Source organism: Gobio gobio (genome assembly GCF_949357685.1).
Source record: "Gobio gobio genome assembly, chromosome: 5".
NCBI lineage: Eukaryota > Metazoa > Chordata > Actinopteri > Cypriniformes > Gobionidae > Gobio > Gobio gobio.
In genome coordinates this window covers 31914168-31938344 of record NC_137101.1, presented here as the reverse complement: position 1 = coordinate 31938344, position 24177 = coordinate 31914168, and the positions used below count along the sequence as shown (strand labels likewise).

The window sequence follows — 24177 nt, the reverse complement described above, 5'->3', positions numbered from 1 at the left end:
TCCCCAAATGTAGGGTCTAGGGATGCTGAAGCCTATCCCAGCATCTCGGGTCTTAACGTCAAGGTAATGCATGAAAGAAATGGAATTTGGGGTAAAGATGTGCTTAATCGTTTGTGCGTGTGAATTTGAGTACACTCTCAGCTCAGCTCTGACAGGATTGTATTCTCTCTCAGCCATTATGACTACTACAGTAAAACATCACAGTGTCTAAATCAGAGCTTGAGGATTTGAGATTGAAGTAGGTAGACATAAGCACTGGCCTTTATGCTCTTTATGTTTGATCTAATTCTGCATTTATTACAGCTGCATAAATCCTTCTGCTCACCACAAGAGGAACACACTCAGCTAAACATAATATCTAATACAGTTCCAGGAAATATTACAGGCAATTTGTTAGAATAGCACGGCCTGAATTTCGTTTTGGTAATCTCACCTAAAGTGTTTTGAGTTTTGAACGCCCCTGTGCGTATCACAGTTTTGAGGATCGTGAGATCAAATAAAAAGTGCAGTCCCAGTTACGCTGACCCCGTCTTCTTCCTTCCCACACCTACACGAGCAAACACTACACTGGTGCCGAAACCCGGGAAGGGAGAAGGTTGCCGCCGCTATGCAGACCCCGCCAAAGACTCCGCTTGCGGACATCATTCAGTCGCTCGCCGGTCTTCACCAGGAGACCCATCAAGACCTGCTGGCCGTGAGGGAGGAGCAACACAAACGTTTCGAAGCCCTCCTTCGGGCCCAGCATGAAGACCAGGAGCTGTTCCGGAGCTGGATGGACCGGGAGATTCGGGCCGTCCCCCAGACTCAGCCGCCATCCACCTCTCGAAGATGGGCCCAGAGGATGATCCGGAGGCATTCATCGACCTCTTCGAGAGGTCCGCAGAGTCCCGGGGATGGCCCCAGTCGGACTGGCCAATGCGGCTCCTGTCGCTGTTGTCCGGAGAGGCGCAGGTAGCCGCCCACCAACTGCCAGTCCAGAATCTCCTGGTCTACGACGACCTGAAGCACGCCATTCTGCAGCAGGTCGGCCGGAGCCCAGAACAACAGCGGCAGCGGTTCTGGGCCCTCGACGAGTCCGGCCGACCCTTCGCTTTCACGCACCAGCTCCGGGACTCATGCCGCAGGTGGCTGATGGCCGACGGAGGCGACATCGAGGATGTCATCGATCGTGTGGGTATCAAGGGGGGTACTTATCAGGCCCTGGTGGATTCTGGTTGTAACCAGACCTCCATCCACCAAAGCCTGATTCACCCTAGGGCATTGGGTACCAGCCGCACGGTTACGGTGAGGTGTGTGCACGGGGAAGTGGTGAACTATCCGTTGTTGCCCGTGGATATTCAATTTTGGGGACAAACGCATAGTGTTGAGGTGGCAGTTAACCCGCACCTCCGGCATCCGCTGATTTTGGGGACCAATTGGCCGGCATTTAATAAATTATTGGGGCACTTGTGCGCGGATGATTCTTGGGGAAAACATGTGAGGAGGAAAGAGACGGTTGCTCAGTTGGGAGAGGTGGATTCGGGACCTCTGGGAGCTGTTCCGGGGGAACAGAGCGGTCTGGAGATGCCCATTCTCACAGACCGCGATGATTTCCCCTGGAACAGTCCCAGGACGAGTCGCTTAAAAACGCGTTTAATCAGGTCCGTTCCATCGATGGCCACCTCCTCCACCCTGACCAGCCGCTCTCTTATCCCTATTTTTGTATTTTAAAAGATAGGTTGTATCGGGTAACCCAAGACACCCAGACAAAACGAGATACAACCCAGTTGTTTGTACCTAAAAGCCGCCGGGAAATGCTTTTCCAGGTGGCTCATTCTAATCCGATGCCCGGGCATTTAGGACAAACGGCTACACTTAACCGTCTAATGGCCCGGTTCTTCTGGCCGGGCATTCACGAGAATGTACGCAGGTGGTGTGCGTCTTGTCGTGAATGTCAGTTGGTGAATCCACCGGCCACCCCAAAAGCACCATTGTGCCCACTCCCTCTGATGCAGGTCCCCTTCAAGCGAATTGGTATGGACCTCATCGGGCCATTAGAACGGTCAGCACGTGGGCATCACTTTGCATTGGTTCTGGTGGACTATGCAATGCGATACCCGGAGGCAGTTCCGCTCCGCACTATTTCGGCGAAGTGTTGCGAGCGCACTGTTTTCGTTAATCTCCCGGGTGGGAATCCCAAAAGAGATTCTCACCGATCAGGGCACAGCGTTCATGTCACGGATGATTCGCGAACTTTACGAATTATTGGGCATTAAATCGATTCGCACCAGCGTCTATCACCCACAAACAGATGGACGCCCCCGTGCGTATCACAGTTTTGAGGATCGTGAGATCAAATAAAAAGTGCAGTCCCAGTTACGCTGACCCCATCTTCTTCCTTCCCACACCTACACGAGCCAACACTACAGAATACTCCTGATTCCTGAAATGTGCATGTATAAGATTGTAATATTTGCAATAGCTATGTGTTTACATAGCTTTTGCAAATATGACAATCTATACATGCACATTTCCTTTATTATTTCCAGGGAAATTAGAGTAGGACTGAAACAACGCATCGACGTAATCAACAAAAATGTGTTTATTTGCGCATCGATTCATCGCGCTGTTTATATTCCCCAATGATGGCGACTCCCAGGCATGCTGAAATCAGCCGTAAGTAAAGCTCTGTATATTGAAATGGCATAAGTCTACCACAGCAGCACAACTTCTATGCAGGAGCATCTAAAGAAAACATCCCGCGGCTCTCTTACCTCACAATGACGAGATGGCAGCATAAGTATTTGGATTATTACAGTTTAATTCCCTTTCAGTCGGTCACATTCGACGTACGTCGGAAGTCACCGACGAATTGGGATCACTTCTGGGAGCCCCTATCAGCTTCGAGATATAGAGAACGGGCCAATGGGCCATTGGCGTGCAAGATTTGCATCTTGCGCTCCGCCCCGCGGGTATAAACAGGAAGCGAGAGCAGCGCACTATTGTCATTCACTTTGGAGCCGAACGGCGTGAAGCTTGACTGCTTTTCCAAAAAGTTTCCTAGCAACGTTTCGAGAAGACTGGAGAACGAGAGGGAAGCTGTGCTGGTGTGACGGCACAAATCAGCGCGACCGCGAGACTGGTTCGGTGGGCGTTTCCTTGTTGAGTGCAAACACAGGCTGCACTATTCCCTGTGTGTTGCCGAGGTCTCCCCTGGGTGCTTCAGCACTTCTGAAAAGAGCGTTTCCTCACAAAAAGAGCAACACGGGTGTGACACTGCGTCTTTTTCACCCATGGGCGTCCGGCGGTGACCTTTGGGGCACCCGCAGATGAACAGATGTCGATCGCTGCATCGGAGGGGGAGTTCCTGTCCTCAGAGGATGATGACTCGGCTCACACTCAGACCCCACTTCGGGCCCCTCCAATGCCGTCCGCGTCGGGTCCCTGCACGCCGCTTCGCTGCGGGTACGTCTGTGGTGCCGTTGGTCCCGCTTGCACGGTCGCTGGGAGCCTGGCTCATCCGTACCATCAGACTCGGCTATGCGATTCAGTTTGCCCAGCGTCCCCCCAAGTTCAGGGGTGTTCACTTTACCTCCATACCAAAGGAGGGCGCCCCTGTGCTTCAGGCGGAGATCGCAGTCCTACTGGCGAAAGATGTGATAGAGCCGGTCCCTCCAGCCGATATGAAGACCGGCTTCTACAGCCCGTACTTTATTGTACCCAAGAAAAGCAGCGGGTTACGGCCAATCTTAGATCTGCGATTCTTCAACCGGTCCCTTCACAGGCTGCCGTTCAGAATGCTAACGCAGAAACGCATCTTCAGGTGCGTCCGTGCCCAAGATTGGTTTGCAGCAATCGACCTGAAGGACACGTACTTTCATGTCTTGATTCTCCCTCGACACAGACCGTTCCTATGCTTTGCTTTCGACGGACGAGCATATCAGTACAAAGTTCTACCCTTCGGGCTGTACCTGTTGCCCCGTGTCTTCATGAAAGTCGCGGAGTCGGCCATTGCTCCCATGAGAGAGCGTGGTGTTCGCATTCTCAACTACCTCGGCGACTGTCGCGAGAGCAGTTGTGCGAACACAGGGACATGGTGCTCAGTCACCTCAGCCAGTTGGGGCTTCGGGTCAACTGGGAGAAGAGCAAACTCTGCCCTACGCAGAGGATCTAACATCTTCGGGCTAGGGCTAACTTCCTACAAGATGGGTTGGAGCGAAGGCTGTCTCCCTCCACCCTCAAAGTTTATGTTGCCGCTATCGCTGCTAATCATGACATGGTAGATGGAAAGTCCTTAGGTAAACACGATCTGATCGTCAGGTTCCTGAGGGGGGCGAGGAGACTAAATCCACCTTGCCCTCCCTCTATACCCTCTTGGGACTTAACTCTGGTGCTAACCGCACTGCAGAGAGCGCCCTTTGAGCCTTCGCAGTCAGCTGAGCTTAAGATCCTGTCTCTAAAGACAGTACTCATGACTGCGTTTGCCTCCATCAAGAGGGTAGGGGACCTGCAGGCATTTTCGGTCGAAGAATCGTGCCTGGAATTCGGGCCCGGTAACTCTCATGTAATCCTGAGACCCCGGCCCGGATACGTGCCCAAGGTTCCCACCACTCCCTTCCTGGACAAGGTGGTGAGCCTGCAAGCGCTGCCTTGGGAGGAGGCAGACCCAGCCCTAGCTTTTCTTTGTCCCGTCCGCGTCCTGCGGACTTACGCAGACAGAACGTAAAGCTTCAGGACCTCAGAGCAGCTCTTCGTCTGTTATGGAGGCCAGCAGAAGGGAAAGGCTGTCTCCAAGCAGAGGATGGCCCACTGGATAGTGGATGCCATCATCTTGGCGTTTGAAACCCAAGACGAGCCCTGCCCGCTCGGGTTAAGAGCCCACTCCACCAGGGGTGTAGCTTCTTCCTGGGCGTTGGCTCATGGCGCCTTGCTGACAGATATTTGTAGAGCTGTGGGCTGGGCGACACCTAACACGTTCGCTAGATTTTATAGCCTCCATGTAGAGCCGGTTTCTTCCTGTGTGCTCACTTCCCATAGTCAGTAACACCGAAGTGCCCGTTCTAAGTGTCGGCTTGCTGCGCCATTCCCTTCCCTATGGAACGGATACGTGCGCTTATATGCTACAGTCGAGTTCTCCAGAAAAACGGCGGTTTTGAGGTCTAACACCCGTATACATTGGTGGAACTTGTGTTAGGCTGGGTTCCATATGTTGTGACCCCAACGGCGGTCCCATATGTGTATTATCCACGGTACAGCTCCCTACGGCGAGCTTGTGTCTTTCCCTCTGCAGAGTTTCCTCTGCCGTCTCAGTGTGGTGTTGTCCCCCGCCTGCAAACAGGCCGGGGCCCCCTCTGGGACTCCCGTATGTTGCACTGCCCAAGGTCAGTCCATACGTGTATTCTCCACATGGTAACTCCCACCGGGCTTGATGTGGCTTCCGCAGCGTCCCTCCGGGGCACGCTTTTCCAGCGTTATCCAATTGTCTGCTGAGTGGGTCTTCACCTGATGTCACTTCTCTTTAGCTTCCTTTGCTACTTCAAATGTGTTTTACCAACACACATTCGCAGAAACCAAAAGAGGAAGACACGTAATAAGAGTAAAGAGCCCAGCTAATGGAAACACTGATCACTGTCACTGTCAGATGAAACACATTAGAGTTAAACCTCTGTTAATTCTCAGTAAGAGCTTCTGTAGTCGTATAACAGAAATAAAGTCAGTCTGGTTAGTAATGTGTGAAGCTGGTAATGCTGTTTATGGAGTTGTTTAATCCTCCTCTGCTGAGATCTTCAGAGATTGAATGTCTTCTTTTATCTTCAGTTGATTTCATCTAAAGCTGTGGCTGAAGTCAGTTGTAGTTCTTGTCTTTCTGCTCGTCTCTTTTTCTGCTCTCTTCTCTCCTTCAGTGATTCTGCTTGTTAACAGGTTTATTAAGGTTGAGATGACTCCACATTTAATCTACACAGATTTTGTGGCTCAGATAAGGTCCAGTTCTGGTTTATTTCTTTGCTCTTGGCTGACATGTGGCATTGCTTTGGCCTGCTTGTGGCCCAGATCTGGCAAACAGGAGTGGTCCACTGAAGGGCCGTCATTCCACGCAGCATGTGGGCCAGATCAGTATGCCACAAGTGCCAGATGTGGGCCAGATCTGGGCAGACACAATGTTGCTATCTGGGGAGGGGCTCTCACTGGGCGCTGGAAGTGGTAGTAACTGTGGCGTTTTCCAAAGGGATCCCAAACGTACGTCGAACGTGACCGACTGAAAGGGAACGTCTCGGTTACGTATGGTAACCCTCGTTCCCTGAAGGAGGGAACGGAGACGTACGTCCCGTCGCCACAGTTGCTGTACCATCACTGCATGGCCGAGTCACTAGTTCGGCTCCTCAGTGAAAAACAATAGTACGCTGCTCTCGCTTCCTGTTTATACCCACGGTGCGGGGGCGGAGTGCGAGATGCAAATCTCGCACGCCAATGGCCCTTTGGCCCGTTCTCTATATCTCAAAGCTGATAGGGGCTCCCAGAAGTGATCCCAATTCGTTGGTGATGTCCGACGTACGTCTCCGTTCCCTCCTTCAGGGAACGAGGGTTACCATACGTAACCAAGATGTTTTACACAGCACTAGAATACGGTTGTCAGTCCTTTATTATGTGCTTAATACGGCTGTGCTTAAAACACAGCCGTGCTTAATACGGCTGCGTTCATGGAGCATTGTTTTTTTTTTTTACGAGCTGCAGTGGCTTAGAGACAAACGTACTCTCTGAAACCGCTTACAAATCATTTAACGCTGTTGTTGGTTATTTAAAATATTTAATGGATGAACTCACACATCGGTTGGACTCATTTAATAACGCACTGTCAATCGCTGTAAAACTTCATGGTTTTATGGACACTGCCATGTTTGACACTGTCGCTATGGTTTGTTAAAATGTGGCTGTGACTTCAGCTGTTTGATCATTATTTATACAGCTAAATGAACATATTCAAGCAGCTTCTTTAATATCCTGAATGAACAAAACATTTCAGGATTTACATTTGAAAGCAGTTGCTGCTGTAAATCCCAAAAAGGTACGTAAACGTAGACATAGGTTAATCGACTGGAAAAATAATTGTTAGTTGCAGCCCTATATTAAAGATGATGTCATTGGTTGATTAAGAAAGATCATGGTTAAAATGAAAAGAGAACACTGTAAAGAGTACAGAATCTCTGGACACAAAAAGTGTGATTTTCTCAGCTTAGGGTTAGGTTAGTTGTTCAAAATGTTGCTTTTTAATGAAACTTACCCACATTCAAGTTGAAAATGATCAAAAAACATTGGTGGGGAAATAGTTAAAAATGAATTAGTTACAGTAATAATTATTGATATTATAATGAATAATAATCAATCATTTCTGATAAAACAAGTAATCTAAATAGCTGTAAAAGTAATCTCTTGAGAATTAAACTGACCTTAATAAGAATTTGTTTTCCTCCATCCCCCTCACTGCCTCTGGGAATCTTTACGCCTTAATTTAACCTGATAGAGACACAACACTCGCTTCACTAGTCCTGCTTTTATATGCTGCTTCCACTTATATAACCAGAACATCACGTATTTGATATAAAAATAAAAACTAAAATTTTTTTAATAGTAGCTACAACACACCATAATCCTCATATTTGATGCTGAACATGTTAAGTGATCTAGATCAGCATATCAGATTCCTTGATCAAACACACTCATTTGTTTCTGTAAGCAGCTGAGCTCAGTTTCCCTTAATAATTCAAGTGTGTCTGCGGCTCATGAGGTACTTGTGTTGTTATGTCAAGAATGGATTATGATCCTGCAAGGCCCCAGGGCACCAGACGCCTGGATGCCAAAAAAAAATTGCATGCACCTTGGAAGGAAAGGATATGATACATGAGCTTGTAATACAGTGCATGTGTTTTCAAACGTGTGACTTCCTTAATGCCTTCAAAGACTGACTCTATATGAACAAACAGCATCCAAAGTGTGAAAGAACATTTCATTGTTTGAATATACAGAACAAACACGGGCCTTGAACGAGTTGCTGAACACTATTCCAAGTGGCACTCTGAGCAAGACAATTCATTCATGATCACCTTCTTGAATAAGAAGAGAAACGGATCAGAAGAATCGTGAATGTGTGACTGATGAACATTACATTTCCTGCTTTATTTAGGCCATAATTTGTGTCCCTTTACTATATCCTGTGTTGTTCTGAAGCCTCTTGAGACTTGTAGACACATATTTTAATGAAGAATTTCTGCTTGGTCGACTTGGGCTGTGTTCCACTTCAAATATTTATGCCTGTCCCTCACTTGCTTCCCTCTGTCTCGTGGAATCAGATGTATATCATTGTTCACGTTGAGCAAGTGCATATAGACAAAGGACTATATAGAGACTCATCATCGTGCTTTACCAGCCGAGACAATGGAAAATCAGTACATGTACGATCGACAAAGACAAAAAACAAGTGTAAACACTGATACGGCATACACGATTGCGTAGACTACTGTCATACACTGAACTGACTTGAGCTAAATAATGACAATATTGTCTTCTGTAGAGCTGCTTTACAGTAGAATTTGAATTTATCTCTGATGAAGTTTGCGTCACCATATTCATTACTGTGATGTTGCTTTGAAACTGTAAACCCTATATAAAAAATGGTGAAAAGATTTGATGATGGAGAAAATTCTGAGTAGCAATGTAGCTTCTTTTTGTTGGACTGGGAAGATAATTTTTGTGTAGACCACCCTCTAAAACTCACTAGTACCAGTGTAATTTACATAAAACTTAATGATCATGCTGAATCGTGTTGATAGATGGGAGTGCAGAGTCTAAAACCATTATGGTATTGAGACTTAAAGTACACAAAGAACAGCAATGCTAACTCTAGGTAAATAACTACTCAATGCACCTTTAAGAGAACGAATAAACAACAGTCACACAAGAATTTGGGCACGCAATATTTCTATGGACACTAGGGCCAGTGTCAAAGCATTCACAGGCCATGCCTCCCCAAACAAGTTATTGAGCCACACCTTGGGCTTTGTTCAAAATTGCCCCCTATACCCTCATTCACTATTCCCTACATTAGTCCACTAGTATAGTTCACTTGATGGGGTGAATGAAAATGAGTGAGTAAATTTGGACACTGAGTGCGGCGGAAGGGCTGCCGATTTGACAGTTTGTGCTTGCTGTTTAATAATTATTTGAAACGTAGGAAACTGGCAGCTTCAGTAGTAAGGAAAAAAATTATCTTGAACTCTGTCATGCAAACTAGCATGTATAAACCATAATTAAACAATTTAATAATCAATTAAGAAGGAAATCTGTACGATATTACATTGTAGCCACATTGGACCAGCGGTTTGGAAATGGATGATGATTCAGCTGAGGGCGCCATCTTCTGGTCAGACGCAGGAATTAATTCGCCGTGTTACTCTCACAGTGCATTATGTTGTACATACATCTGTTGTACACTCGTTTTTGCATTTCATTTTGGGATTGAATGAGTGCCCTTGATAACATCCACTATGGTTTCAGACACCACTACAAATGGCTGTCTGCTGAAATAGTGCCCTATTTAAGGGTATCGGGGGCGATTTCAGACACAGCCTTGATGTTTGCATGCGTATGAATGAGAGTCAATAAAACTAAATAGTGTGACCGCCCCTTTATGCGGGAAGTACTATTCGGTTACAGACCCCACATAGTTCTAGTGTATGATACCATAGTGATATCATACATTAGACCTATGTGGGGTGTGGGTAAATGGTAACTCACTAGTAATGACTCAAGTATTACCAAATCCTTCAGAAGGAATTACTAATTATTTGGAACAGTATTCTAAAGTGAAAAGCATGATAACTACTAGGGCTACGGCCATCTGCTGTTAAAAACTAAGCTCAGAATTGATTCAAGAGAAAATCGCAATGCATTTGGAAAATGTGATTTATTGTACCAGCCATAATAACTACCTAAAGGCCTGTACACACCGGGACAAATATCGCACGCGCTTATCGCCAGCGTTTTTCGTGACGTTTTTCGGCGCGTCTTGAGTGTTCACACCCAAGCGCTTTCCACTGGCGTTGCGCCGAGTGAACGTGCACATTCAGTAGATGCGCTCCCGGTACACAAGGTGGTGCTGCGGCACTTTACGCTTCTGACACTCGCTTGTCACACAGAAGAAGAGGAGAGACAGTATTTACGTGCTTGCCAAAACCATAGATATATTATGTCTATGGCAAAACCATTCACACACTTTTTGCTAACTGGCAAGCAGCATTAGCAGCCTATCTTCTTCTTTGTCTACTTACTACTTCTTCGTCGTATCAGTGTGTGCTCGGCAAGACCGATTTTGTGCTTGAGCGCCACCAAGTCGTGTTTTACTGTCACTTCAGCAGCTCCGGGCACGTGAACAAAAGCGCGGATCTCATTGGTCGGCCAGTTTTTTACGCGCCGCGTCAAAATAAAAAAACAAACCCGAGGCGTTTTTTTTTTAAATGACGCTTTTACGCCTGGCGTTTTACGCGTCGGTGTGCACACTCACATTGGCGCCCATTGTTTAGTCACGAGGCGTTAAACGTCGGCGATAAACGCGCGCGAAAATCGTCCCGGTGTGAACAGGCCTTTATAATGATTGAAGACTTTGTAAGGTTTTGGTGGATAGTAATTCCTTCCGATTGATTTGGTAACACTTGAGTCATTACTAGTGGGTTACCATGATCTTCACTTTAGAAAACTGTTCCAAATAATTAGTAATTGACCCTTTTGACCCTTCTCACATTTCCGGGTTTCTCAAAAGCGAAAGACGTCATAGTGAGGTAAACTTCTATAGCGGTGAATGAGAGACTACATTACAGTTTTTTTTATTTGCTTTGGTACTATTTTCACTAGTAAGGTGTACATTTTCAAAACTCTTAGTACAAAAATCTAAACTGATCACACTTGTAACACAGCAAGTCATTCTTTCAAAACCTGATCTCATGCTTTCATTCAGTGGCACATATCTTCAGTCCACATAATCATTGTTCCAACCACAAGATTATTGTAATATGTAATGAGAACATTCGGTTTAATCACTGAAACACAACAGTGTGATCTTCTGTCAGTTTAGTACTTTTAACAATCAGTTCATCCAACAGAAAACAATGCAAGATACATGTTTCAAATCACCCTTGTTGCTGAATTATCTACTGTAACACAGGCTACAGATGCCACATAAGAAAATACGCTTACATTACCTAATTTATGTTATTTAATCTATAATGTTTCAAGTAATTAGGATACTGCCATCTTTATAGGGACATTTTGTCCCCATAATGTAGAGTTTACCAGGCCACACACGCGCACGCACTTTGAACATAGTAGTTATAATCTAAGATAAATTGCTTATAATGTAAAAATAATTAATTACATATGGTTATCTATATCGGAAATTGCAAACAAAGTAGAAACTATGTTTATAGAATCAATATCTAAAAGAAATCTATAGGTGAACCAAATGATTAATTGATTAACCATTAAGATCTGTTGGATTAAATAATAGACAAATGTATTAAACTGAACGAGAAGAGATGCAAATCAAAAGTTTCATAGTAAGAGCTTTATGAAAGAAAGTTACTGTGAATGAAACATTTATATAGATGAAACAGTTATTTTTTGTGGTGAAAAGGATACTTTGTAGTTTTGTGTATTGTATTAACACAATTGAAAATATGCTTAAATGTTTGAAAAAAATGCACTTTTGATGATCTGTTGTGATATTAGTACCATGAGTTTTGAAAATGCACACCTTGCTTGTGAAAATAGTACCAAAGCGAATAAAAAAAACTGTAAATATATTTATTTGTGTGTTCCCATTTGCTTAAATAGCAAAAGAAAAACTCCACAATAGCGTTTTCACAACTTTCAAAAGAGGAAACAAATATAGAGAGATTGATAACGGCAATCAGAAGAGGAAAACTTTACCGTCACTCCCACAGCTGCTGTATTAGAAACACCATTAGTTTTTTTGTAATTTGATGCAAACAAAAGTAATGTAATTACTTTTCTGGTCAGACGCAGGAATTAATTCGCCGTGTGACTATATACTACTTTATAGTGTTATAAGTTTACATGTTTATATACAATTTTTTTTATTTTTATGAAATGTAATTTGAGCTACAGAGCTCAAATAATACAAATCACTTAATCACCCTCATATTCATAGTTTTCAGTCACTGTCGCAGAGCCTTGGAGGGCAAAACCACCATAGAACTCCATAGAACTGCAGCACAAGCTTTTTCCAAAATTTCTATCTTTATAAAACAAACAAAAATATGTGAACAAAATGCACATTTTGGGCACTTATGATCCATATACAGCACCTGCTGCAGTATTTCTATCACTTAAAACAGCGGGACATTTTGAAATCGCTTAACCTGAAAAACACTATAGGGTGAGTTGCACCAATGAGAATTCAATTAAGCAAAGTTTAACGCTAATCTATGATTTGTTGATATGGGTTTTATTTTAAATAGAGTTGTTGCAGCACATAATTTTAAACAGATTATCAAGCAGCAGACGGAGGGTGAACAGACGACAGGCTAAAGTATCCTTATTTGTACAACCCACCCTTAAAGTGCCGCAATGTACTAAAACAGTGAAATCAAAATATCAAATTCAGTTTACACCTTTTTGATGATGCATATTATATACAGGCGAGCAGATGAGCCAAGTATATGAACGCAACACGTTTTCTTTATTATGTTTCAATGGGAAAAAACACTTAACAAGAAACCTTGTCTTACATTAATATTCTGTGCTCATCTGCTTTCCTGTACAAAGTATGCAACACCAATAAGGTGTATATTGAATTTGGCATTTTAATATCACTGTCTACTGCATTAATACCGACTACAAACCTGGTCAAAATGACAATAGAAGCAATAGAAGAAAGCCTTGTTTTGCCCTCCAGGTGGGCGTTCCTATAAGCTTGTGACATCACGTGAAAACTATGAATTGTTTCAAACTCATATTGATTACTTTTGTGGAACACAAACTAAATTTTTGGACACTTCATATTCACATATTCTGGACACTTCAAGCTCCAAACTGTCAAAAAAAAAAAACACCATTAGAGCATAATAAAATAAACAAAAATACAACGTATGATATTAAATTTACAAATGTTTTGCACTCATCTATTATCTTGGAAATATGTTAGAATTCAGAAGTAAAATGTGTTGAAAACAGCAATTATTGTAGACTTATAAGCCAACATGGCACATAGAGGAACATAATAAAGTGATACAGTTAACTGAATTTTGTCTATCTTAAAACAAAATGAAAGCCAGCAGGAAAATGTCAAAGTATATATTTTTAAAAGTGATATATTTTAATCCACGTCCACTCAGATCATGAGGTTAAACCTGTTTCTTTCCACATCACTTTTCCTTTCCTTTTAAGACATTCTTTTTTTCTTGTTTAATTGAAAGGCTATTTAGGCTCTGTGAGCGGCGGTCAAAGAGAAAGGGCCGCTTATATAAGAGACCTCTTGCTTGAAGCCTTTTTTATATTACAAAGACAAGACAACACAGTCACATCAGGATAAGCAATCCAACTCTAACACACAACCTAACAAGAACACAACCAACCAATGGCTTTACTTCTACTCTAAATGCAATCACACGATAACCAATTATATATGTATAAAAAAAACAACAACAACAATTTGCAATTTATTAAATTATTATATTTTGTAATATAATTTATTTTGGTTTTTAAAAGCACAATATGTAAGATTTTTGGATTAAAATATCCAAAAACCACTAGAACAGTGTTTGTTAACTCGTGTACTTACATTATCCCAAATGTTTCAATTCCAAGAATGTTTAAATCCAGAGAATAAAGCCATTTTAACCAGGACACGGACCGCGTCCATGCGTCGCCTATCAATGGCATCATACCTGCTTTACCCTCGATTTTTTATTTTGTAGAAACCATGGAAACCACAAAGACGCTTTAATAAAGCCTATTTTTTATTAGACAAGGAAACAACTGTTTGGAGACATTTAAGTAATTATTGTACAGTAATACACCATTTTCTCCAACATACAATATGTTTTACAATGAATTGCATGCCATTTAGCAACTCAAGCCATCCAGCATTTATTAATATGATATTCTAATATCAATCTAGCCTACTGCAGATTGCAACAAGAGTCTCATAGCAGCCGCAGAGCGAAAGCACAGAGTAACGTTATAACATAATTTTCAACACACTCAAATGTATCTAATATGATAAACCGTGATCTTGCAAACAAATCAGCAAACAAGAACAAGCCCATAAAAAATGAAATAAATGAAAAGGCTTTATGTTGAAAAATATCAACAAAATATCATGACCCGCACCTCCCCACTTAAATAAATCTATAAACTTGATTGCTGTAAGAGCCAAGCTTAAACAAGAACCCCAAAAGTGCTTATAATAAGTGGACATGGCAACAATGCAAACGCGGGTTCTGTAAAGCAGCCTTTAAACAGAACACAACAAGTATTTTGTCATTGTAATATTACTTTGGTCAGAATAGCAGATAACAAACACTAAAACTTTGCTATGTTTACCACGGCGTCAATCATCGCAGTTTCGGGAGCGAGTCGTGCTTGTACACAAATGGACAGACAATTTAGGGGACTCACTCGGTTTAAATCTGGTTGTCACTCCTGAAACTTTACAGTGTGTACTTGGCCTAAGTGTCTCAGAGTACAAGGCATTTGCATAGAGGTTTCAAACTCACAACAACAACAAAAAAACTTTTTTATTTCTAATGGGGAAATGCTCATGAAAAACTAAAATATGACTAAATTATGATTAGATCTAATCTTAGTTGGGTTCCCATGAGTCATGTTTGACATAACCATGTAGGTATTTTAATTTTTACTTGCCTAGTTTAAATGTCTGTCTTTTCAAGATTCACAAGTCAAATTGGTTAGTGATTTACCAGTAACTCTATAACAGCTTTAAACAATCCTCACAGTGTTTTTGTAGGCTGATGTAGGCTGTAGTTTAGCACCGCAGTTCTGCCAGATTGAACCTGATTTATCCTGCCAGCTTCACTGCGTGTGACACTTCCTGTGAAAATACTAACACGAGAGGGAGGTGAGAATCATGCTGCTTGTCAATTCTATCTAATAAAAGAGTTTTTGTTGCATTCCTTAAAATGGAGACACATTGTACATTTGGGATTCAAACATTTGCTAACCCATGGAAGATTAAAAAGATAAGTTAAGCTCCATTCACAGTATTTGTGGCATAATTTCAACTTGTTCTTCAGTAAAAAAAAATAAAAAAAATAATAATAGTATTTAAAATGTACGATAATATTATTTAAAAAAAAAATATGAAAAAAATGTGGAGGGTTCGATGTGGGTGAAACACTATGGGGCCTATCATACACCTGGTGCAATAGGGCACCAGGCGCGACGCAAATGTTTTTTGCTAGTTTCAGCCCGATGCAGTTATCATTTTCACGTCCAGCGTGGCACTGTTTAAATAGCAAATGCACTCACGCCCATCTGTTTTCTGCCGAGTGCTGTTCTGAAAACGAGGTGTGTTCAGGCACATTGTTGGCGTTTTGCTATTTTGAGGCAACTGAAAACAACTGCGCCAAAAACTGGTCTAAAGTCAATAGCGCAGTATTTTTTGTGTTATTTAAAGGGCGCGTTAGTAATATGAGCCTATTGGCGGGTCCACAACGTCTGTCTTTGACTAGGGCCCTATACTTTTTACCTAGACTAGGACACTCAATTTTTCTAAATTTTTCAACTAAATATCAAAATAAATCTATTTATTAAACTAAATTAACCATATAAACTAAATTACTGATCTTATTACTGATCTAAAGCCAACACTGTCACTTTATGATAATTGAAAATAACTGATGACATCACCGTTTTCTCCGGAATGGCTATACAGCTGAATAAAATTCTGTTGTATTATTTTCCTGTTTAACACTGTAAAGCTGCTTTGAAACAATCTGCATTGTTAAAAGCGCTATATAAATAAAGTTGACTTGACTTGACTTTTTGAAACATTTAAAAACTTTTGAACAGGGTCGTTTTTGATAAATTCAGCTATTGTGGACTCTTTGTAAGCATCTTTAATGTAAAATATCTTATTCAGAGCAGTTTTGTATGATCCCTTATTTTGTTTAAATAATTAACATTTTGCAGATTCTGCAAGGGGTACGTAAACGTTTGAGAACGACTGTATTGTTTATTTTATTTTATTCTATAATTATAACTATGATTTTTCCCTTTTAAAAATGTGGGACATGTCAAAAACTACTAGTTAAATCAGCAATAGTCCAAAATTGCAGTTCAAAGACATGTGGCTCATTGAACCAGTATTGAACCTTGAACATTCCTGTAAACGTCATGCTCAGATTGTACTTCACAAAGCTGCAGGATGCTCTGCTGCTACACGCATTACTGTGGGTCATAAAGAGTGTGGCTAGAGGTTAAGTCTTTGATAAACCCTGTCTAATGCCATTTTCATCTGTTACAATAACGATTGTCCACCATTCAAGAGGTTTCTTTTATTAAATGTCTTGCAAATGAATTGTGTACTTTTACAAGCTTTGCTAGAATTTATGGAGCTGTCTGTGGTGCTGAAATCACACTTTCTCAGCAATATTGATGCATTTGACTAAAGAGACTATGATAAAAAATAAAACATACTGAGATCAACACATAGATGTTTGACTGTGAATAGACACAAAATGACCTAGACCACATTTATCCTGTAACACTTTCTGAGCCAGGTTGACAATTTTCCATCCTTAAGGATTTCAATGTTAAGCTTGAAACCAAGTTATACTTGAGTAAATAAAATGCCTTAAAGGGTTAGTACACCCAAAAATGAAATTTCCGTCATTAATTACTCACCTTCATGTCGTTCCAAACCCGTAAGACCTTCATTCATCTTCGGAGCACAAATTAAGATATTTTTTATTAAATCCGAGAGCTTTCTGACTTCTCCATAGACAGCAGCAACACTGCCATTTTCAAGGCCCAGAAAGGTAATAAAGACATTGTTAAAATACTCCATGTGACTACAGTGGTTCGACCTTAATGTTATAAAGGGACGGGAATACTTTTTGTGCGCAAAAAAATAAACAAAAATAACTACATTCAACAATGTCTTCTCTTCCCTGTCACACTCTTGGACTATTTTAACAATGTCTTTGCAACATTTCTGGACCCTGAAAGTGTTAATTAAATAGATGTCTATGGAGGGGTCAGAAAGCTCTTGGATTTCATCAAAAATATCTTAATTTGTGTTCCGAAGATGAACAAAGGTATTGCAGTTTTGGAACGATATGAGGGCAAGTAATGACAGAATTTTCTTTTTTGGGTAAACTAACCCTTTAAAGCATATCAGAGCTAAACAAATTATTAACCACTGTAGTAATTGCATAACATGCTAAAAACAATAACACTTTAGCAATGCTTTAGCAATACTCTTAATACACCTAGCATCATGTCAGTGCGTTTTGCACATGCAAACACCACCCATGTTTGCCTCAGAAAGTATAAAAAAAATCCAGTTAATATTAATCGATGAAAGATGAATAGTTGTGTTAAATAAAACTCTACTGATGCTCTATTAATATTTTCACCATAATCCCACAATGATGCTGTAAACCAAAGTAAACTGCACACATTGTTACAACAGGTTAATTACTTTCTCATTTGCTTTGATTACAGCAAAATGTCTTTAACTCCAGCCAGATGTTCATCTACAGCCAGATCACAGTGACAAAAGCGTGTCTATCGGTGTACAGTAACAGGTAAGATTCAGTAATACAACGGCCATTTGATTGCAAATGAAGCAAGCGTGCTATGATCAATACAGATAACGGATTCAATAAAGACAAGCAATTCACAATTACAACTACTCAGTTGATGAGCCCCATTGACTTCCATAGTATAGGAAAGCTTGTAAGCTTGGTAAGCTTGACTATAGTAAATCTACGAAGTTCCTGTTTGTTGATTGTGATCTTTTTTTTTAATATAAAGTACATTAAAGTAAGGAGCACAGGTTATGTTAGAATATAATGTTATTCATCTCTCTTTAATGGCACGGGTTTGTGCTGTTTTGGACTATTGTAGTGCCTTGAATCTTGCCTCGAAAGCCTCCATAACTATTCGTCCTTGTCAAATTCGTCTGCATTCACAGTCTAACCATCATGTTAATCATGTTATATTTGGTTGAAAAGAAGGGCCTGAGCTCATCACATCTCCAGCGAATGCTTATGATGTGCTCAGAACCTCCTCTTCCACCAAATATAACATGATTAGCTTGAACACATTAAAAAAACAGACAGTTGTGACATTTGCAATCATGAAGCACTTTCAAGAGCTTAAAGAATATTGCTCTTCATCAGCCATGTCTAGTCACCACATCTCTTTTAACACTTATCTACGTCAATCTATTGACCAATAGAAATGTTTTAAATCCTCATGATATTTGCAAATATTCCAGCAATCACCTGTTGAAAAGCTCAGTTCAGAGTGCATATGAAGATCTTTCTACAGTCACGTAATTAACAATAAGTCATTTGGATGTGCTTAAGATTTATTGCTATCAGTCCTGACCTACTGCCTACTGTCCAAATGCAGCTGTCTCATGTATCTATGCAACCAAAATAAGCATCCAGTACACACACTCAAACACTTTCTCAAAGGTTATGTAATATAACCTATAACGGGCATATCTAATCCTCTGTGAAACAGGATATGTCACTCCTCATAGAACAACCCTGTCTGTGATCGCCCCTGCCAAAATCACACACACTTATTTTCTGGTTCCTGGCACCTAATAATGACTCGCTCTCTGTCAAGCACTTGCATACAGGAGGTTCATACAGTGTCAATAATGGAAGTGAACTCACTCATTCACTGATTGTCACTATTTTTTGATATGTCATTTGACAGCTAAACATGACTACACTAATTCTCGGAATTTTAGATCATGCAATGCAATGCAATGGCTGTGTACAAATTGAAACACTTGTTTAGAACAATTTAAAGGGATAGTTCACCCAAAAATGAAAATTTTGCCATCATTTACTGGCCTTCAAGTTGTTCCAAATCTGTATTTTCTTACGTTTGTTGAACACAAAAGAAGATATTTTGAAGAATGTTGGTAACCAGACAGTTATGTGGCACCACAACTTTTTCCTATTTTCCTACTATGAAAGTCAATGGCTACTGTCAACTGTCTGGTTATCAACATTGGAACAACATGAATAAATGATGATAGAATTTTCATTTTTGGGTGAACTATCCCGTTAATAATAGGCGATTTCAGGTTGATTGGGACACTTTCAAAGTCATTTCAATGTCAAAAAGTATCCCAATCATCCCGAATTCACCCTATTTTAATAAATATTGGTCACAACTACACATGACAGCAGCTCACACTGTGAAATCCCTTATAACAACATGCCAAGCAATTTTAATCACCCAGCATGCCATTTCAGGTATTTTACAGGGTGTCACAGTGAGTGAGGGAATATTCTAGAATCATGAAAACTGAAAAGTGTGCGAGTCGACTGCTCTGAAATTACAAGTATTCAAGTCCGTATTCTTGAATATGTTTCTTGCACATTTTTTGGATTAACGTTTTTTACATAAATCATGGTTTTTTTTTTTGGATGGGGGGTCTATTAGGGTTAAATGAACAAATGCTGAAATAGTACAATGTTATAAAATATTATAATAAACAATAACTGATTGCAATTGTGTATAAAAACACATTTCAAATGCAAGAAAAGCACTGAAAGCAAATGAAACGGACAGTGAAGGAGTGAAAGACTTAATGAGGAGACTGACCTTATATGAGAATGGATCACTGGATTTTCTTCAAGCTCTCCTCTGGTTTCAGTAGATTATCATGGTTCAGTCATTTGTTGTGGTTTCTCTCTCCTGTACACGGTCGTTTCTGCTTGAAGCCATCTTACATCAAAAAAAAAAAAGTCGACAAGGCTTCATCGTTGTGAATTCAGCGGCAAAACACATTAAAGTTGTCCTTTTCCTTGAAGTGCTTCTTAGATTTCATACACCAATGAGTTTTAAAATTGAGTGAAAAAATATTGCTATAAATAAATTAAGATACTGATAGCACAAACGTCACATAAACTGTGTTTTAGACTAACAATAAAAGTGGTATTGATCAAGACCCTAAAGACCAAACAATTATTTTACAAAAAAATATGTACATGCATTTTTTTTTTAATATTACGCTTTAAAAGAAGAAAACCTATTTTGGCTTTTCACTTAAGTTGGAGTCATTGGGGAACTATATACAATAGAAGAGGTGGTGAAAGAGTTAAGGCCTGTGATCGAATTTCAAAGCATCCCAGAAAATTCTTCATATTTTAATTCATCATTTTTTGTTTTCTGTTCGGAATAAGAAATCCTAAAAGTAATGCTTAAAAGCTGTTGATGCCCAAGAGATCAACAGATTAAAATGTACTTTAAAAAAAATAACTGCAACTTTCCAGGATTTTAGCCGTGCGTTGATCCTGGGATTGCACAGACTTTGGGTGCATTAACTTAGCATGGTGGAGATGGATGGACTAGAGGTTTGTCTTTCTCAGGAGCATTTAATATCCAGTTTATCATGTTAGTCTTCTCAAACATGTTGGATTCCTCACTGTATTCTCCATCTCTTGAGCGATTGAAAGATTTCTTCAACACAGTTGCACCGCCAGGCTCTTCTCTGAGAGATGCCTGCTCATGGTCAGTATCCCTGAGATAAAAATAGCTGAAGTTGGAAACAATGACGGGCACCGGTAATGCAATGGGGTGGTGACGGACAAACTAGAGGTCCGTTTCTCTAGCGTCCAAGCAAAATGTATAAAGGGAGCGTTTAATATCCATTCTGCTGTTGGCTTTCATGTTAGTCTTTTCAACAGGCATGTTTGTTTCATCATTTTGTTCTGTATCTCTTGAGTTGGAGGTCGACGATTTCCTCAGCACAGGAAGTTCATCACATGGGTTTGAAGGGCCACCATTATTAGGCTCGTCTCTGAGAGATGCCTGGTCTTGGTCAGTTTCTCTGTGGTAGAAATAGTTGAAGTTAGACACGATGACGGGCACCGGTAGTGCAATGGTCAACACCCCTGCAATGGCACAGAGCGAGCCCACAATTTTGCCCCCCACTGTCACCGGTCTCATGTCACCATACCCAACTGTTGTCATGGTCACTACCGCCCACCAGAAGGCATCTGGGATGCTGGAGAAGTGAGACTCAGGTTCATCTGCCTCAGCAAAGAAGACAGCACTAGAGAACAATATGACACCAATGAAAAGAAAGAAGATCAAGAGCCCCAGCTCTCGCATGCTGGCTTTCAGAGTCTGACCCAAGATCTGAAGCCCCTTGGAGTGTCTAGAGAGCTTAAATATGCGAAACACCCGAACCAAGCGAATGACCCTCAGTATAGCCAGTGACATGGCCTGCTGGCCATTGTTATGCTCCTGGCCCTGCTGCTCCGCCAGCTCTGTTCCCAGTGTGATGAAGTAAGGCATGATGGACATGATGTCAATGATGTTCATGATGGTTTTGGAGAACTCAGACTTACTGGGACAGGCAAAGAAGCGCACGAAGAGCTCAAAGGTGAACCAAATCACGCAGGTGGTTTCAATGATGAAGAACGGGTCGGTGAAGGTGAGCGACGGGCGCTCTTGGGTACCATTGATCGCGCGACTGGTCACTGGAAGCTCTCGCTCGTCGCGAAACTCGGGTAAAGTTTCCAGACAGAAAGTTATGATGGAAATGGTGATGACGAGCACTGAGACTATTGCGATGCCTCGCGCAGGACTAGAGCTTTCGGGGTACTCAAAAATGAGCCATACCTGCTTCTGAAACTCGTTCTGTGGCAACGGTTTCTCTTCTTCTTTGATAAAGCCCTCGTCCTCGCGGAAACGGTCCATCGCTTCTTCTCCCAGCTGATAAAAGCGGATTTCATCGGCAAAAACGTCGATCGACACGTTAACAGGTCGCCGGATTTTTCCGCCGGACTGATAGAAATAAAGAATTCCATCAAAACTCGGTCTGTTGCGATCAAAGAAATACTCGTTCCTGAGAGGGTCGAAATACTTTATTCTCTTGTCAGGATCTCCCAGTAAAGTGTCGGGAAACTGGTTCAGGGTGCCCAACTGGGTTTCGAACCTAAGCCCGGCGATATTAATAAGAACTCGTTCGTTGTTCTCATGGTCCATATCCATATCCAGAATGTCCTCATCAAACAAATGGGGACTATAATAATCCACCGTATTCTCAGTGGAGCCCATCATTGTGTTGTTCATGTCGTTCATTTTCCATGAGCTCTGCTGTGGACTTCTCGAGTATATTTCTTTGTTGTGGACCAAGCGCGGATGATCCAGTGAGTTTTGGTTTTGGTAGGTTTCTCCATCACTGCCTCCATCTCCCCGCTTCTCAAAACTCACCAAAGCTATCTCCATTTCCAAGCCATTAAATATTCATTGATTAAAGACCCGTAGAATTGAAAACGAAAAGCCCCTCATATCCACAGTCGTTTTCTCTGCCGTTAGATTGTTCTGCTTCGGATAAAGATGCGTATTATAATCCAAACATCCTCCCGTCACTCTGGTAATACGTGTGTTCTCTGCGCGTAAGTACTAGAGTGATTCACAGGCGACTCGGTTCTTTTGAACAGATTCTTTCAAAGGAATCGATTCGCAAAGCCTTGCTCACTCGGCTTTTTAAGGACGTTCTTTGAGCTGGATGGATATGGAAACAAATTCGTAGTGATAAACCAGCTAATGTTGATTTTATTAATAAGAAACAGCCAATAACCTTTCAAAACCAAAAAACTAGAGTGGTCACACAAATTAATTGAAACATTGAAGCGAACCATTTCGCTGAAATGTGGGGTTCCCTCCAGGGCCGTGCAGAGAGTTCGTCAGGGGCAGGGGCTCAAATGTAAAAAAGGGGCAATATGTAAATATATATATATATATATACCCTGTTCGTCCCTGTTCGTGCGAACCAGCCTCTTACTGCATTTCGTTGCCTTGTACCTGTACTTGTGTAATGACAATACAGTTGAATCTAATCTAATACACATTATATATATATATGTATGTATGCATGTATGTATGTATGTATATATATATGTATGTATATATATCCTTATGCTCATCAAGCCTGCATTTATTTAATCAAAAATACAGAAAAAACAGTAGCCTAATATTGTGAAATATTATTACATTGTATTCTTTTTAACTTTTTATTAATCAAAGAATCTTGAAAAGAGTATCACAGTTTCCATCATTGACATTAAATCCTCATATTAGAATGATTCCTGAATGATCATGTGACACTGAAGAGTGGAGCAATGATGCTGAAAATCCAGCTGTGATCACAGGAATAAATTATATTTTACATTATTTTAAAATGAAAACCATTATTTTAATATATTTCGCAATATTGCTGTTTTTTATCAAATAAATGCAGGCTTGATGAACATAAGAGACTTCTTTCGTAATGCTGCATAATATTAAAAAATGGTAATATAATAAAGTCCTTTCATGTAACCATTTTGCCAGCTTACACTTCACATAATAGGCCTGTAGGAGCCGCTGGCACTTGGGTTTTGTTAACTTTGATAGTGTCATGAAATAGTAAGCGGTGTATCAATATACATAAATACAAGTGAATTTAACACTACTTACCATTAATGCGACTTTTGCTGCTGTGGTTTTGTGCAGGGATTTGTTTGTTGTCAGTTAAAATCCATTTTGTCAGTGATGCAATTTATAAAATGAGACAAACCGCAGGAAATTGTTCCACAAACGTTAGTTCGTCTGTCCATGTAATTTTCAACCGATTTATGAATAAGAACAGAAAATTACTGTTTCACATCACCCAATGGAATTTGAACTTGCTTTGCCAGATCACGATTGGTTGGTGTATATACATGACAAACGAGCATTGGTGAATTGAGTAATACTTTAAAATATATATAGCTAATATATAGATTTTTAATTAAATCAACACATTAGCTCTGATTATGGATGAAAAAAAAAATATTGGTTTACTTTTTTCCCGCGAGGCCACACACTCTCTGAAAGGACCATATTTGGCTCGAGAGCCGCTTCCGAACAGTGGAAAATCAG

The 24177-nt window shown here is 41.0% G+C and overlaps 1 protein-coding gene across 2 annotated transcripts in view; it reads right to left on the bottom strand.

Moving 5' to 3' along the window:
- Nucleotides 1-22647, bottom strand: part of LOC307126992 (potassium voltage-gated channel subfamily A member 1) — a 41654-nt gene extending 19007 nt beyond the window's left edge. Inside the window, exons 1-2 of one of the 2 annotated variants that reach the window (XM_079817914.1) lie at nt 19867-22647; nt 13992-15111 (exon numbers count right to left, since the gene is read on the bottom strand). In XM_079817914.1, coding sequence (XP_079674040.1) covers nt 20857-22500 — 1644 coding nt within the window. In that variant the 5' untranslated portion in view covers nt 22501-22647 and the 3' untranslated portion in view covers nt 13992-15111; nt 19867-20856. Of the gene's footprint in view, nt 1-13991; nt 15112-19866 lie in introns of those variants that run through there. The other variant, XM_079817915.1, reaches the window with a different exon arrangement.
- Nucleotides 22648-24177: the final 1530 nt, after the last annotated feature.